Source organism: Podarcis pityusensis (assembly GCF_964106645.2).
Source record: "Podarcis pityusensis genome assembly, chromosome: 10".
NCBI lineage: Eukaryota > Metazoa > Chordata > Lepidosauria > Squamata > Lacertidae > Podarcis > Podarcis pityusensis.
In genome coordinates this window covers 23880020-23897578 of record NC_138035.1, presented here as the reverse complement: position 1 = coordinate 23897578, position 17559 = coordinate 23880020, and the positions used below count along the sequence as shown (strand labels likewise).

The following is a 17559-nucleotide window of genomic DNA, read 5'->3' as shown; positions in this document are numbered from 1 at the left end:
CAAACACGTGAGTCAGTGGTTTATTTAAAAAGAAAGATGTACCACCCAAGGTTTCTTTCACCTTTGCACTCATTTTGTTCAATGTTACTCTGCTCCATGCGAAAGGAATCTGCAATTTGGACCTAGCAAAGTCACAAACAAGTTTATGTTCCATTTCAGATTGCAGGTATGTTGTTGTTGTTTAGTCTTGTCCGACTCTTCATGACCCCATGGACCAGAGCACGCCAGGCACTCCTGTCTTCCACTGCTTCCCGCAGTTTGGGCAGATTCATGTTTGTGGCTTCGATGCACACAATTGGATTCTCCAACATGGATACCAACATGGGGGAATGGACCGTCTACATCAGTGGTTCTCAACCTGTGGGTCCCCAGATGTTGTTGGACTACAACTCCCATCCCTGAGCTCTGGCCTTGCTAGCTAGGGGTGATGGGAGTTGTAGTTCAACAACATCTGGGGACCCACAGGTTGAGAAAGGCTGGTCTACATAAAAGACTAAGGGCCAAGGATATGTTGCAATGGAGTTTCATGTTTGGAGCCCCTGTTGAAATTTTCTTTTTGTAAAAAGCAGCTGCAAGGTCAGGACATATGGGGGATAGTGACTGACCCTCCCCAACAGTGACACAGATTCTCACCCACCCTTGGGGATCCATTAGCCACATGGGACTTAAATGTTTCAGCCTGCAAGCTTTTCTTTCTGTGAGTAATCACAATTGGATGACTGGGGGTCTGATCCAAATTGGGATCCCCTCCAGCGAGTCCCCATAGCTGCTTTTACAAAATAATAAAAGCATTGAGGCTTCAAAAGAGGCAGCTCCCAATGCAATATGTAGTTTGGCCCTTAATGTCAGGTGAAAGCATTCTAGCCTAGCCCTTGCCCATCCTGCCAGTTTTCAAGGTGCAGGGCACATTAGTTGTATAGAGGAGCATTTAAGCATCTGAGCTCCCTTCTGTATTCTGAAGTGGTACGGCCCAGACATAGATTTGCCATCTCAATGAGAACTAGGACCTTGGTTTCTGCAAATGTAATACTTCCCAACTTTGCTGTGCCACACCCAGCCAGGAGGCAGACTTTTGTTGATGCTTCCTATAGCTTTTGGCTCCCCAAAATCCAGTAACAACATGCACTTCTGGTTAGCAAGGGATGCTTGGGAACTCTGCTACAAATTGAAATGGCTGGCGGATTTGCATTTCTGCTGGACGATTTAATGGCAACAGGCCAGTTTCATTGAGAGTTCAGAAATCCATTCCTTGCACAGCAGGATTTAGGAGTAGAGTATATGCAGATGAAGCTGCCTGTGTTGCAGTGACAAACATGTCATGTCATGCAAGGACAGAGCAATCCAGTGCATGCTTTTCTGGCATTGTAGGTTGTTGCCCAAGGCTTGCTCAGAGAGAGAACGCCTGGCTGGTGTCATAGGTAATGCTGTTAGAGCATCTTGCTGGACCAGGAGGCATTTGTACATGCCCAGCGTAGCCTACAATGCTTGTTAAGCATCTGGAGCTCTCCGCAAAACCCGCTGTGCCTTGGGGAGTTCTGCAGAAGAAACGGTCAATCTAGAATCTCAAGCAGGTTATGGAAAGTTCATAAAAGGCTAGATCTGCAGAATCATTTCCAGAGTGGAACCAGGTGGTTTTATCCATATCTAGTGCTTAGGTTATAGTTGCTTGACTTCTATAGCTAAGTAATTGCATAGACTGGAAACAAGCTCAGAAGTTGCAGCTTTCCCTGCTGTTGGGCTGCAATGATGGGAGAAGCAACCTGCCAATATTCTCCCTTCTGCATAACTCTTAAAGGCACATCAGACCTTTACTATATTTCCATTAAACAAGGATGAGGAACTTGTATCCTAGGCTTGCCATAGTTTTTTGAGTGGGGGGGGGACAAAGTTGTTGAGCTTTTTTTTGCAAAAACAGTTCAGAAGCACACAGTGCAAGTAAACAGTGTTTCTGTGCTCTGCTCTGGTTCGCCAGAAGCGGCTTAGTCATGCTGGCCACATGACCCAGAAGCTGTCTGCGGACAAACGCCGTCTCCCTTGGTCTATAGAGCGAGATGTCTATAGAGCGAGAGTCGTCCGCCACTGGACCTTACGGTCAGGGGTACTTTTACCTTTACCTTTTTAGGTAATTTTCCAAAATTGACATTTCTGGTGGTCAAATCCTGGTTATGTAACCCTGCACAACATCATCCCTGCTATAAGCAGAAGTAGGTATTACTGTGTTTAATAGGGTCATAATTCTTGGTAGCTACTCCTGGGTCTAGAGCTAACAGACTTCTATCTTTCATTTCCTGCTCTTCCACAGACTAGTGTACAGTTAGGGATCCAGGGACCCCCTCTCATTTGAAGCCCTCTCTTCATAATATTTATGGCATCTGGTGGTAACACACCTGAACTATCATGTGGCATGTTGAAACCCATTGACAAAAACCAAGGGCTGCAACAAGCCATTACTTCTCTACTAGCAGAATAACACTGTGTGGATATAGCTTCATATCCTAGTGTTAAACTTTTATTGCTCCATGGAAGACAGCTGTTGAAACGTCCTATGTATTTTCATTAGAAAGTCAAAATTGCTGCTTCATTGATTAGGTAGCATAAATGAATAAATTGCTCAAAACCAACTCAGGTGTGGCTGTCTCTCTTGCCAACTCATGAAGATTTTACCCTCAAAAAGCATGTTTAGATATTGAAGTTGATCAGGTTACCAAATGGCCAGTAATCCTCTTACAAGATCACATTTCTTTATCCTGGCAACTGAAGAACACAAACAGGATTCAGGAATGACTGAGTGTTTTCAGCATGTAAACATAACTTCATTGTAAGAACCTGCATATTATCTTAATTGTTCCACAGATTAACATTAAACTAGCTGGAGATTTTCCCACACATCACCATGAGGAACAGTCTGATCTGGATCATAAACTATTAAATGTAGATGTAAAGAAGAGGACTTACCAGCTGCAGACCAGAAACAAATACTTCCTCTCTTCTCTTCCCTCTTTGAATAAGATAAATCAATAGCCGTATTGCACCTGAAAGACGAACACATTTATAACCAACTTAAGGTGCTGCAAGATTCTGCTGTCTTTGCAGCCACTGTCTATCACAGTCACCCCTCTGGAAACTGTTTTATACGGGATTAGCGCTTTTATAAAGTGCCACGTAATATTTGTTCCACACTTGCAATAAATGAACTGTTCGGTGTGGCAGCACCTGTTTTTTTAGAATTCCCTGCTTAACAATATTAGACAGGGCCTTCATTATACTGTTTTCGATGTCTGCTAAAAACTTCATTTAAGCAAGCCTACTCAACCATTGCATTTTATTATGTACATTTGTTTTTAAAGCCTGTTGACTTTATCTACAGGCGGGATTCAGTTTATTATTCCTGTTAGTGGGAGCCCATGCAAAGAATTCTGCTAGTGTCATGTGGCTTTCCCTTCTTTCCTCCCCTTGTGTGTCCCCAGGGCCCCTCAAAATTGGATCCAGGTGGGACCCCAAATGCTATCTTCCATATTTTATACCATTTCATGTGAACTTATTTAATAAGCTGTATATAAATCTTGCTAAATGAATGTGGAACAGTGGAAGCTGCTTTATACCGATTCAGAATCAATATGGTCTACACTGGCTGGCAGCTAACCAGACCTCCTGCCGCTGCCTAAATCTTTGGGAAAGCCAACGAACCGGGTGGTCAGGTAGCAGGTCTAAAAGGGCTTCATTCTTCCATGCTGTCCCTCTGTTCTCGCTCGATATCCCTGATCTTCCGGAACACAATCTGCAAAGAAGAAATATCGCACAAAGGGGGTAGAAAGGCAGAGTGAAAAGGGATATCCCATTTCTGTTATCTGAGCTGATGCCCTGCATGCTGGATCGTTCATGAATGATACAGGAACATAGCAACCTGCCTTATACTGAAACAGACCATGGAGACATCTAGCTCAGTTTCGCCTACACTGGCTGGCAGGAGCTCCCCAGGGTTTCAGGTAATGGACATCCCCAGCCTACCTGGTGATATCAGGGATTGAACCAGAGGCCTTTTGCACATCCATAGTAAGGATGGGGGATAAATTTTATTTGGATTTATTAACTTTACACTTTCTGGAACAATACAAAAATGGAAACATAGCCATCCTTTGAAGTTCGCGCTTCTCTGAATTTTGTGGCGCAAAATTTAGCTGCAATCCTGTATCTGCCCTGTAGTTTCTTAGGGAATACTGTGTTTTGATGTGTATTCCACACCCCCCCAAGCAGCTTTGATCCAAATTGAGCAAAACAAAAAGCTAGCAGCATTTTAAGCCAGTAATGTGTACACAGGGACACAGATGGTGCTGTGGTCTAAACCACTGAGCCTCTTGGGCTTGCCGATCAGAAGGTCGGCAGTTCGAATCCCCGCAACAAGGTAAGCTCCCGTTGCCCAGTCCCAGCTCCTGCCAACCTAGCAGTTTGAAAGCACGCCAAAAGTGCAAATAGATAAATAGGTACCACTCTGGCAGGAAGGGAGTTTCCATGTGCTGCTCTGGTTTCGGTGTCCTGTTGCACCTGAAGTGGCTTAGTCATGCTGGCCACATTACTTGGAAAAACTGTCTGCGGACAAACACAGGCTCCTTTGGCCAGTAAAGCGAGATGAGTGCGACTGGACTTAACTGTCAGGGGTCCTTTACCTTTACCTAATGTGTAGCCCAAGACTTTAGACGCAGCTACTCTCAATTACCATAATAAAGGACAAAAGTGGTAAGGACCTAACAGAAGCAGAAGACATCAAGAATAGGTGGCAAGAATACACAAAGGAATTATACCAGAAAGATATGGATGGCTCGTACACCCCAGGTAGTGTGGCTGCTGACCTTGAGCCAGACATCCTGGAGAGTGAAGTCAAATGGGCCTTAGAAAGCACTGCTAATAACAAGGCCAGTGGAAGTGATGGTATTCCAGCTGAACTACTTAAAATTTTATAAGATGCTGCTGCTAAGGTGCTACACTCAATATGCCAGCAAGTTTGGAAAACTCAGCAGTGGCCAGAGGATTGGAGAAGATCAGTCTACATCCCAATCCCAAAGAAGGGCAGTGCCAAAGAATGCTCCAACTACCACACAATTGCACTCATTTCACACGCTAGCAAGGTTATGCTTAAAATTCTACAAGGTAGGCTCAAGCAGTATGTGGACCAAGAACTCCCAGAAGTGCAAGCTGGATTTCGAAGGGGCAGAGGAACCAGAGACCAAATTGCAAACATACGCTGGATTAGGGAGAAAGCTAGAGAGTTCCAGAAAGACATCTACTTCTGCTTCATTGACTATGCAAAAGCCTTTGACTGTGTCGACCACAGCAAACTATGGCAAGTTCTTAAAGAAATGGGAGTGCCTGATCACCTCATCTGTCTCCTGAGAAATCTCTATGTGGGACAAGAAGCTACAGTTAGAACTGGATATGGAACAACTGATTGGTTCAAAATTGGGAAAGGAGTACGGCAAGGCTGTATATTGTCTCCCTGCTTATTTAACTTATATGCAGAATTCATCATGCGAAAGGCTGGGCTGGATGAATCCCAAGCTGGAATTAAGATCGCCAGAAGAAATATCAACAACCTCAGATATGCAGATGACACAACCTTGATGGCAGAAAGTGAGGAGGAATTAAACAACCTTTTAATGAGGGTGAAAGAGGAGAGCGCAAAATATGGTCTGAAGCTCAACATCAAAAAAACGAAGATCATGGCCACTGGGCCCATCACCTCCTGGCAAATAGAAGGGGAAGAAATGGAGGCAGTGAGAGATTTTACTTTCTTGGGCTCCATGATCACTGCAGATGATGACAGCAGTCACAAAATTAAAAGACGCCTGCTCCTTGGGAGAAAGGCGATGGCAAACCTAGACAGCATCTTAAAAAGCAGAGACATCACCTTGCCAACAAAGGTCCATATAGTTAAAGCCATGGTTTTCCCAGTAGTGATTTATGGAAGTGAGAGCTGGACCATAAAGAAGGCTGATCGCCGAAGAATTGATGCTTTTGAATTATGGTGCTGGAGGAGACTCTTGAGAGTCCCATGGACTGCAAGAAGATCAAACGCATCCATTCTGAAGGAAATCAGCCCTGAGTGCTCACTGGAAGGACAGATCGTGAAGCTGAGGCTCCAATACTTTGGCCACCTCATGAGAAGAGAAGACTCCCTGGAAAAGACCCTGATGTTGGGAAAGATTGAGGGCACAAGGAGAAGGGGACGACAGAGGACGAGATGGTTGGACAGTGTTCTCGAAGCTACAAACATGAGTCTGACCAAACTACGGGAGACAGTGGAAGACAGAAGTGCCTGGCGTGCTCTGGTCCATGGGGTCACGAAGAGTCAGACACGACTAAACGACTAAACAACAACAACAACACTACCAACAATGCTACCAGACAGCACACACCCCCTTTCCCCCCTTTTTATTGGCATTGCAAGGTTTTGCTGCAATGGTTTCTTTCCAAAGGATTAGACTTTAAGTGGGGGGAAAGCTGGATGGAATTGAATATGTGTGTGAAGACCAGGGCCTGCTACAAAGTTTGTTTAATCTCCCCAAAACCCTAACATTTCAAATGCATGGAAGTCCTACAACATGGAGTAGCTTTTCCCATCCTGGTGTCATTCACATGCTGTTGAGAATGACCAACGTCATCTCATGATGTCTGGGGCTGATGGGAGTTGGAGTCCCACAGTGTCTGCAAGGCACCTTTAAAGGTGAGCATGTTCTCAAGTGATGGTTGCGGATTCATCAAAATCCTGGCCGAGTACAACATTAAATAGGACGGAAGCAAGCAACAAAGTCTAGGGGCACATATTGGAATTGCCACACTTCCACATCACTAGCTTGCACACATGGGTCTCCTATGCAAAGGAAACATTTCACTGCAGCAAAAATCACTGCCCTTACCAGCTGACAGTCTGCCATAGGGCAGGGACAGCAAACCTGTGGCTCTTCAGTTTATTGCTGCATTGGTCAAGCTGGGGTAGCTCAGTGGGTACAGCATAAGACTTTTAATCTCAGGTCATGGGTTCAAGCCCCACATTGGGCAAAAGATTCCTGAATTGCACATGACCCTCATGGTCCCTTCCATCTCTACAATTCTATGACTACAGCTCCCATCATCCTTGACTATTCACCAGGCTGACCGGGGCTGATGGTAACTGGGGACCAATAAGAAATGGATGACTACAAGTTGCCCATTGCTGCCCTAGGCTAAGGCTGGCTTGGCCTTCTCGGCAGTTCACCAGGACTAACCCACCAGTTTTCTTTAGCAGGCTGCCCAGAGCAGCTGCACGAACAGGAAATTCGGATGGCTAAGGAGTTTGTACTTTTGCAATTGTACTGTAGTCCCTTCTCTGGTTTCCTTCGGTCAACAATAGTGAGCACTGCCCTTTTCAAGAGGTGGTGATGATGATTGGGGTGTGGGGTGGCTGGTGAAGTGTGTTTCCTTGAATTGATAAACATAGCCTATGATTATACCCTCGTTCAGATACTGCAGGTGTAATAGCCACCTGCTTGCTCGCTCGCTCTCTCAAAAAAGGCAAGGAAATAATTGCTCTGAAGAATCTTAAACCTGAAATCTCCTACAAGACAAGAGGCAGAGATTTTAAAGCACAGAGTACTTCAGGCTATGAAGAAAGCCACCACAAAGCTGCAGCAAGCGCAATCAACCCACGGAAAGCTGTGTATTTGAAAAGAAGAGGGGAACAAAACTTCTCCATTTGGTAATTGAAAGGTAAGAAACTTTTACTGCGGAAGCAGAACAAGTCAGGTGCTTGAACAGTTGTTCAATTAACAAATGAGGACTTAGTATTAACTAATAAACTCGTGTGGCAGACTGGTTAGCGTGCTGGAGAGATTCAAAGCAACACTCAGCTGTGAAGTTTGAGCCAGACATGCTATCTGTCTGCCCAGCCTACCTCTCAAGGCTGTTGGGAGAATATTAAACAGGATGAGCGAACCATGAAGATCTCCCTCTGTTCCTTTTTTAAAAATGTCACAAACTAAGCATTGAATGGCCGTCAGCAATCCTGTGCACATTTACTCAGAACTAAATCACATTAAGCCCTATGAGCCCTACTCCCAGGAAACTGGGTGCAGGATTGCATCCTTAATCATAAAACCTCTGCTAAACATTGCCACACTCCCACTTTCCTGCTGTAATTTTCTGTCTCTTCAGTTACTGAAAGGTTTTCAAATTATACCAACATGCATGGAGTTATCATAAGAAACTTGCAGAAGGAGGGAGGGGAGATGATGACTTCATTTGGATTTTTAAACTGTGCTTAATGCATTAGATGTTCTTTTGCAAAAGAGTACCCAATCCAGATGGCGATCGTGCTGGGGAAGCATTACAGAACAACTAATAAAGCAGAATTATGTGTGGACTGTCCAGTATAAATGCACCACTAATGTACTATTATTTTATCAATGGCATGTTCCAAAACACCCCTCGCACCAGTCTGAAGGGGTCAAGGATCTACAGTTGCTCATCCCTGCACCCAGGGTAAGAGGAGATTTCTTTTATTCCTGTCACTAGAGGCAAGGATGAAGAAACTGTGCCCCCCTTGCCTTGTGTCGTGCACAGCTGCAATAGCTGCGGAAAGCGGTTTTGCTCTTTGCAGTAGGATTGTTGTTGTTGTTGTTGTTGTGAGTTTGGTGAAACGGAAAGCAGTATGGCCGAGTCCCTTCTAATTCCAGAGTGGATTCAATTGCTGGAACAGCCAGACCAGCTTCTTGGCCATGACCCTCTAAGTTTGGGTCACTAAGGTTAAAAAAAAGAAGTGGCTCTGTGCCAGAAAGCAAATGGATCGGGCCTTCTCCCTCCCTCAACTGCCTATTAAAAAGACAAAAGACGGAGTTGAGGTTTGTGAGCTAGAAGATAGAAGCAGGCTGCAGGCTGGGCAGCCGAGAATCAGAACCATGCCTGATTTCTGCTGGGGTCGAAAGCTGCGGCTATGGGGGAAGCAAGACCCTTTTGGGGTGTTAATGCTGTGCACCCCTCTACTGTAGGCTCAGGATGTATATATGTGTAAATAAACCATATATCCTAATGACACCACAGTCTCCGCAGTTGCACATTCTGAGGAAACCGAACCATGGATAAACGCCTGGAATCTCACACTGCTCAGAGATCAAGTGTGCTTATACAGATACATATACAAATTTAATAAATACTACTACTACTAATAATAATAATACTACAGATACTTGTTATATGATTAGTGATTGCCGAGACACAAATCTTGCCACACCTCCCTATGCCTGGGGTATACTAAAGAGATTACCCAGGGACATAAACTACCGTATTTTTTGCTCCATTGGACGTACCGGACCATAGGACGCACAGGACCATAGGAGGGGGAGAACAGGGAAAAATTTTTTTTCTTGTTCCCCCCCTCTAAAACAAGGTGCGTTCAAGGTACATTCACCAGAGCTTGTGGGGGGAAGTGCTGCTTTCCCCCACCGCCAGCCTCAAAGATCCCTGAAGCCTTTGGAGCGCAGCGCCCTGCTGCCCTGCAGAGGTTTGCGCGCAGCCGTCCCCAAGCTAGAACAGCGAGACGGAGCCCTCTGTCTCGCTGTTCTGGCTTGGGAACAGCCTTGCTAGCTTCTGCAGGACAGCGGAGTGAAGGCACCCCGCTGCCTTGGAGAGAGGCTGTACGTGCAGCCGTCCCCAAGCTAGAGCAGCGAGACGGAGCGCTCCGCAGTGCTCCGTCTTCCTGTTCTGGCTTTGGGCTTAGCGGCGCAGCCTGCATTCGCTCTATAGGACGCACACACATTTCCCCTTAATTTTTGGAGGGGAAAATGTGCGTCCTATAGAACGAAAAATACGGTATATCACTAACTGCCAAGGACCGGGGGGGGGGGGGGAGGAAACATCCTTTCCCTACAACATATGTCTTATATCTAAGTATACGTCTCTTCATGAGCTAACCTGGGCTGAATCTTGGGACCTTAATGCACTTAATATTCAATAAATATCAGCAGTCTATGAACATTTAAAGCACTAATGCCACAAATTCAGTGCGTGAAATGTTGGTTTACCATCATCCTCTTCTTCATTTTTAGCCGTAAAGGGAAACCAATACATTATCCAGCCAAAACCTCAATATTCTAATCTAATTTGAAGATGGATGACAAGGAGAAAGAAGGAACGGGCGACATTGCCCTGGAGGAAATGGGAACTCAAAAACAGGAGCCAAAGACAGGTAATCTACTTCTGGGCATTCTTTTCTTTCTCTACCCACAATAGGCCTGGAGTTCTTGACTAACCTTCCATCCAAGTTCTGATAGACAACCGCAGCTGGGGACCTTCTAGAGTTGTGTTTCTATTGTTTCCCAAAGAGGTATGCTAAGTGTGTTGATCTGCTGGGGTTGGTGGAAGTGATAGTCAGAAACATCTAGAAGGAACCATCGAGGAAGGATGTTGTTGACTAAATCACGCCTGATTCTCAAGTCCACTGGTAGCTTCAGTCACTCCTCTGGTGGTCTGAGACCCCCTAGGTTTATTCTTGCCTCTGTAGTGTGAAGTTGTCCATGCTTCATTCTAAATCTGAAATGACATTTTGCACAAATAAGACCAAGGGAATAATGTTATCAACCAACTGGCCAAATTCAGTACTTAAAATTACTAAATTCAGAAGTAGGAATTGGTAGATCTGTTTCTTTTTATTCTGGGCCATTTCCCCCATGTTTAACCCATACTTTTGTTCCATTTCTGTAAAAATAAATAAATGTATAATTAAAGATCCTCCCAAAATGTATATGTAAATATGCATTTTGATGTATTTAAGTTATCAATACCAGCATTGCAACTTTAAGGAGCAAAATCCAGTAGACAGCTGAATCTTGGCTTGCACATTAATCCAATAAGTACAAATCTGGTCATTTCATCAAACAATTTGCAAAGGCTAAATTGCTCAAGCATCTCTAGATAAAAGTGTCCATAATTGAGAACTGAGGTGGTGGGTAGAGAGAGAGAGAACCAGTTGTGGGGAAATACACATTTCAAATTTTGCAAGCAAATTGAGTTAGAATTTGCCTCAGGATCCTTCCTCCTTTCCAAATTCATTTCAGCTCTATTTTCTGCCCCCAGGGCGATTCTGCTGATTTCTCCTCCTCCCTAATCTTCAAAGATTCTGGCAGCTAAAAGATCTAATTCCATTTAAGCTAGTAGAACGTTTTGTGCTCTTGAAAACTCCCAGAGCTTTCCTGATCGTTTCACACAGCAGCTTGATAGCAAGCCAGTTCTCTTTTGTAAGGCTGTAGACTCTGTGTGGATAGTGTCCATATATAGATTAATCACTAGGTGGCACTAGACTCAGCTGTACAGGGGTGGAGCCAGGAATTTCCTGTTGCTGTTCCGTTCTTGCTGGAAAGAGACAATAAAGTTCTTGTTTACCCTCTTGGCTTGGGTGTTCCGTAAGCCTTCCACAACAGTGGCTACTACTACTAACACTGCCTCTCTTTCTTAATGTTTTAGAGCAGAAAACGTTTACGGTGGAAGAAGCTGTAGAAACGATTGGCTTTGGAAGGTTTCACATTGCACTCTTTTTGATCATGGGCAGCACTGGTGTAAGTTTCTGATTCTGAAAATATTCATCTATGTGTAACATTTTGAAAGAACAGTTTTATAAAGCATACGGATTTGAGAGGTGGTTTTTGACCACTTACCTTTAAGAACATTACTCGTGTGTGAGCAGAACATTTAAACTTAAAACAATTAGTTAGCCAAGTTCAAAATGCCATCCCTTGCATCATCATCAACAACATCATCATCATTTTATTTATACCCTGCCCATCTGACTGGGTTGCCTCATCCACTCTGGGCAGCTTACAGCATATTAAAAATATATAATGAAACATTAACTTCCAGATACAGGGCTGCCTTGTATGTCTTTTAAAAGTTGTGTCATTCTTTATCTTCTTGACAACTGAAGGGAGGGTGTTCCATAGGGAGGGTGCCACTACTGAGAAGGCCCTGTGCCTGGCATTAAAGTGGAAACTTTGGGACTAGGCTATGCAGCTTTATTGCAAATTACCCAGCCTGAGGATTCCAGCAGTAACAGTAACAGAAACAAGGCAGGCAAATTCTACTTCTAGATTATAAAATACATAGTCGAGTTCAAAAATGGAGTCTCTACTTGAGTGGGGACCAGAGAGATTTCCGTCTGCCTCAGAATCATGGTGGAAAAGGGGCTGAGTTTTGAGGCAAGGGGAAGTAAGAAAGGATTAAACCCTTTTGCCTTTTCCCCACCAGAGAATTCAAGGGAAGTGACCTCACACAGTGCCTTCTCTAATAATTAGGAACTCTGAGTCTTAACCCCTTAATATACTTATTTAGCAAACATGCATTTTTAGATTTTGGCTGCAAATCCCCACAATTTACATAATGAGGTTTCTTTTCAGTGGCTAGGTCAGTACAGATCATTTGTTTCCCCCCACCCCACTAGATCTCATCTGATCAACATATATCTAAAAGAACAAACAACCCTACCTTTTGAATTACAGGAAAACACACAGTTGCAGAGTCAGTAACCCAACCTACAGAAGTAGAGTACAGTGGTACCTCGGGTTAAGTACTTAATTCGTTCCGGAGGTCTGTTCTTAACCTGAAACTGTTCTTAACCTGAAGCACCACATTAGCTAATGGTGCCTCCCGCTGCTGCACCACCGCTGGAGCACGATTTCTGTTCTCATCCTGAAGCAAAGTTCTTAACCCAAGGTACTATTTCTGGGTTAATGGAGTCTGTAACCTGAAGCGTATGTAACCCGAGGTACCACTGTATAGCCCTCCATGCCATGTGACAATTGCAGAGTTCTCCAATCTGCTGCCTTCTCTCGGATGTTGTCGGACTGCAACTCCCATCATCCCTGACCATTGGCCATGCTCCTTGAGACTGATGAAAGTTGGAGTCCAACAAGAAATGAAGAGCACCAGCTTTGGGAAGGCTGTGATAGGGGATGGTCTCACGCAGAGCATCTTAGTGTGTGCCACAGTCCTGTGCTGCCAGCCAGGGCAGAGCTCAGTGGAGGGAGAAGCCAGCCAACTAGCTGAGTCTCAGGGGTTTACTTGCCTGAAGGCAGAGTCCGTATACAAGATTCAGTCCAGTTCTAAGGTCAGGAGGATCTCAGCTCACATAGTCAGATGATCCGGGGGTCAAGAAAGCCGAGGGTCCAAGGTCACGAGAAGCAAGAAGCAGCAAGGTCTGGTCAGGAAGGACAAATCTTGTTTCCAGCAACTGAGTAAGGCTGGAAACCCTGCTGAAGAAAGCTGGAGCCAGCTGGTTCTCATCAGGAACAAGAAGGCTGATCAGTAGCAGGTGGAGTCACTTTGCCTTCTCCTTCAAGTGAAGTTGACTTTTGGCCCATGGCAGTATGAGAACTTGGGGGATGATAAGCAAGTCCTTGTTTTTATTGTCTGTGAAATGGTGGAAGGTTTGCCTATGTACCGTACTTTTCCCTGTATAAGACTATGTTTTTTTTATGTAAAAATTATGCTAAAAAGTGTGGGTCGTCTTATAAATGGATAGTGGACGCTTGATTGGTTGCTTCTGTGGCTGTCAGCGGCTCTTGGGCGTGTTATTGGTTGCTGCATCAAGGTCTGGTGCTGATTGGCTGACACTGCGACAATTGGGCTGGCAATTGGCAGCTTCTGCCGGTGAGGGGACAGATGAGAGGCGGGTTTTGCGCTGCATGCGGGTGAGCGATTTTTGGCAACCCCCCTCCAAAAAATGCTCAACAACTCTGAGCCATCTCTTAAATTCTTAAATTTGAGTCCCCCAAAATAGGGGGCTTCTTATACATGGGGGCGTCTTATATACGAAAAAATACAGTAACTGCTTATCCCTAAAGGTGGCTGAGGCCATGGAGATAATGCTGATCGCCGTGGTGGGCCCTGTCATCCGCTGCGAGTGGCAACTTGGAAACTGGCAAGTGGCTTTAGTGACAACAGTGAGTAGAGTTTCTAACTTTTCTTCTAGGTTGATAAAGGTGGGGAAAGAAGCTGTAGAAAAAGCATTTCCCTCTACTGAATAGCCATTGTATTTTTAACCATCTAGGTAGGAACGTTTGTGTTGTCTCTTCCCTGTCCCTGTGTATTTTGATATGTCAATAATAACATCCCTTCTGGTCCAATTCTCCCATTATGCTCTAGGGAGGGAGAGAAAAAAATATTTCGGTTCACAGTATGCAAACTGAAAAGCAGTTATCCTTTGCACTTCTCCAAATATTGCAATTTAGTTCTCGAAGCAAGTAATGCGCAGAAAAATGCATATAGCAGTTATAGTGTGTGTGTGTGTGTGTGTGTGTGTGTAACATTTCTGCAAACAATTTTCCCTACTACAGAACATTTTGCACACAGTTTTTCCCTAATACAAAGTGCATTGTATTAGGGAAAATTGTTTGCAGAAATGTTTGTATTAGGAGAAAATAGCGCTAAAATGCTGATAAACCTTCACGATAACGTTTTACAAAAGGAATTGTAGTCACAATTAATTCTTTTGGTTATGCAGTACACTGGACAATTTACATATACTAATTGGAAAATTGATTAAGTGATTATGTGATTGGAAATTTGATTAACTGATTAAATGAGTGTTCAGTATGTGCATTATGGTTTAGTAGAATATGGAAGAATTTGCTGGGAAGTTTAATTATATGGATATGAATACAAAGGGGAAATCTGACTTTCTTACAATGCAACAGAAAAAAGATTAAAAGTTGGATAGAGGAGAGTATGAGAATATACAGGTGGCAATGGAGGATATAAATGACATTTTCTCTAATGAATGAAAAACTATGAAGACTGGAGAGAGGAAAAAGAATTTTAAGAGAAAATAAGCTAGAGAAGCTGAGAAATCTAAGCAAGGAGAGGAGAGCATTAAGGAGCTATTTCATGAAAGAGATTCAAGATTAATGGAAAAATTAATGAAGTATCAGAAGCAATTAAAAGCGATGATAAAAAGTTCAAGAGGCTCAGAAAGAGGTTCAGACACAAGAGGAAGCAGGGAGAAAATTAAGGAAGTGATTGATTAGGATGCAATAACTGGTTGAGAGATTGCTATTGAACAACACCTACGCAGACGTGATGTTAGTAAATTACAGGCAAAGGCTGAATTGATACATTTACAATTAAGACAGATGAATTTGAAGCTGAGAGGAGTTCTGGAGGAAAGAGAAGGGGATGGTTTGGTTGGTTGGAGGCAATATTCAGGGGGTTCTTAGAAATAGATGAGGGTTGCAAAACTGGGACTGAAAGGGCATCTAAGATGAACTCAAGACATGCGAAAAGAACAAGCTGGTTAGATGGCAGGTGCTGGGTGGATAGAGAGTGTTAAAGTAAAGAATGCATCATTAAAGAAAAGAAGAACAGGAACAGCATTAAAAACCAGCAGTCATAACACTGAAGTACTTGCAAATACAGTCGTACCTTGGAAGTCGAACGGAATCCGTTCTGGAAGTCCATTCAACTTCCAAAACGTTCGAAAACCAAATCACAGCTTCTGATCGGCTGCAGGAAGCTCCTGCAGCCAATCGGAAGCCATGGAAGCCTCGTGGACATTCGGGTTCCAAAAGAATGTTCGCAAACCGGAACACTCATTTCTGGGTTTGCGGCATTTGGGAGCCAAAACGTCCGAGTTCCAGGGCGTTCAGGATCCAAGGTACAACTGTATAAGTTCAGAGTTAAGATTTCTAACAATATGCTTGAGACAGAAAACCCATCCTAGATGGCACTCTCCTGTTTGTCTGAATGCCCAATAATTTAACAAAATTCATTTATTTCCAATCTCTTCAGATGGTGTTTTTTGGCTATATGATATCCAGTGTCATCTTTGGAGTTCTAGCTGATCGATACGGCCGCTGGAAAGTAAGTGATGCTCTGTCTTGGTTGGGTCTCCAATTTAAAGTTGCCACTACCTTTTATTGCTTCTGTGTTTTTAACACCAGCCTGACATGTAGGGATGTAGCAGGATACGTTTCTCCCAACCAACATAGGAAGTAAGTTATTTATTTTGCAATCCTTTTTTACACCATATCAGACCTAGATTTTTTTCATGCTATGCTGTCTAGGATCACTATAACTGGGGATCCCAGGGATTGCACCTGGGGCCTTCTGCAGCCAAAACATGTGATGTAATAGTAGTAGTAGTAGTAGTAGTAGTAGTAGTAGTAGTAAATGTATTACTTACTTACTTACTTACTTACACCCCACCCATCTGGCTAGGCTCCCAACAGAATATTAAAAACACGATAAAACATCAAACATTAAAAACTTCTCTAAACAGGGCTGCCTTCAGATATCTTCTAAAAGTCAGATAGTTGTTTATTTTCTTGACATCTGATGGGAGGGTGGTCCACAGGGTGGGCGCCACCACCGAGAAGGCCCTCTGCCTGGTTCTCTGTAACCTCACTTCTCGTAGTGAGGGAATAGTATAAAGAAATACAGCACCCACATAATTTGCTGCAAGTGTGATCAGTTCTTTCCACACACACCAATAATAATAATAATAATAATAATAATAATAATAATAATTTTATTATTTGTACTGAGCTCATCTGACTGGGTTGCACCAGCCACTCAGCGGCTTCCAGTATATATATTGGAACATAATAAAACCTTAAATGTTAAAAAAAAAACTTCTCTACACAGGGCTGCCTTCCGATGTTTTCTAAATAGCCCCATGGGTATTGTAGAACTGGAAATATTGAACAATGGATGGGTGGCCCTAGGCAACATTAAATCAACACAGTTCAATACTGTCTCAGCAGCCAGTGTGGAGTTTTGCTTGGGTGTCAGCTGACCTCCTTTCTCTGTCTGCCCTTTCAGATTTTGTTCATCTCTTTCATTTGGGGAGCCTATTTCTCCTTGCTGACATCGTTTTCCCCTTCATACATCTGGTTCGTCTTCCTCCGGACCATGGTGGGATGCGGAGTCTCTGGCCATGCTCAAGGGTAATGTTGTGTTGCAAACAGCACGGGAGTAGGAGCATCAGCAGATGACAGCTGAGAACGCCACATCAGGAAGACAGATAATCCATATCAATACGCACTTGCTGATCACTCAGTTTTGCGGTTAGGGAGGTGCTTCTGGTTCTGCAGCTGCTCTGGGAAACTCAGGTTGCAGTGAGGCACAAGCTACCTTGTACTGAGGGCTTATCCACACTTCCTCTCATCCTGCTGCTTTCTCCCAGGGAAAACTGCTCTTTAGTGCTCAATCGGAGCAATGGCAGTTGGGTTTTCTGTGGATTGTCGTTTGTTCTGATTTAAACTAAAGAGTGGGTTTTTCTTGGGAAAGGAGCGGGGCAAAGGGAAAACCATGCAGACCCATGCCTTCTGAACACAGGACAAGTGATAGGGTTAGGGTTAGTATTGCCTACACTGACTGGCAGCAGCTCTCCAGGGTTTCAGAGATGCGTGGGATAGAATGGGGAACCTTCTGCATGCAAGGCAGATCTCTACCACTGAGCTATGGCTCTTCCCCCATATCATCTCTCTGTGAATTTTTGGTGCATTCGGTAATTCATATACAGGTTTGCCCTGGGCAAAGTGTCCT

General features: G+C 43.9%; 1 protein-coding gene across 2 annotated transcripts in view; it reads left to right on the top strand.

Moving 5' to 3' along the window:
- The first annotated feature begins 7458 nt into the window (after positions 1 to 7458).
- SVOPL (SVOP like) overlaps positions 7459 to 17559 on the top strand; it is a 29984-nt gene continuing 19883 nt past the window's right edge. The window contains exons 1-7 of one of the 2 annotated variants that reach the window (XM_081024051.1): positions 7459 to 7740; positions 8467 to 8511; positions 10074 to 10213; positions 11488 to 11579; positions 13860 to 13958; positions 15802 to 15873; positions 16834 to 16958. In XM_081024051.1, the coding sequence (XP_080880177.1) occupies positions 10135 to 10213; positions 11488 to 11579; positions 13860 to 13958; positions 15802 to 15873; positions 16834 to 16958 (467 nt within the window). In that variant the 5' untranslated portion in view covers positions 7459 to 7740; positions 8467 to 8511; positions 10074 to 10134. Of the gene's footprint in view, positions 7741 to 8466; positions 8512 to 10073; positions 10214 to 11487; positions 11580 to 13292; positions 13328 to 13859; positions 13959 to 15801; positions 15874 to 16833; positions 16959 to 17559 lie in introns of those variants that run through there. The other variant, XM_081024052.1, reaches the window with a different exon arrangement.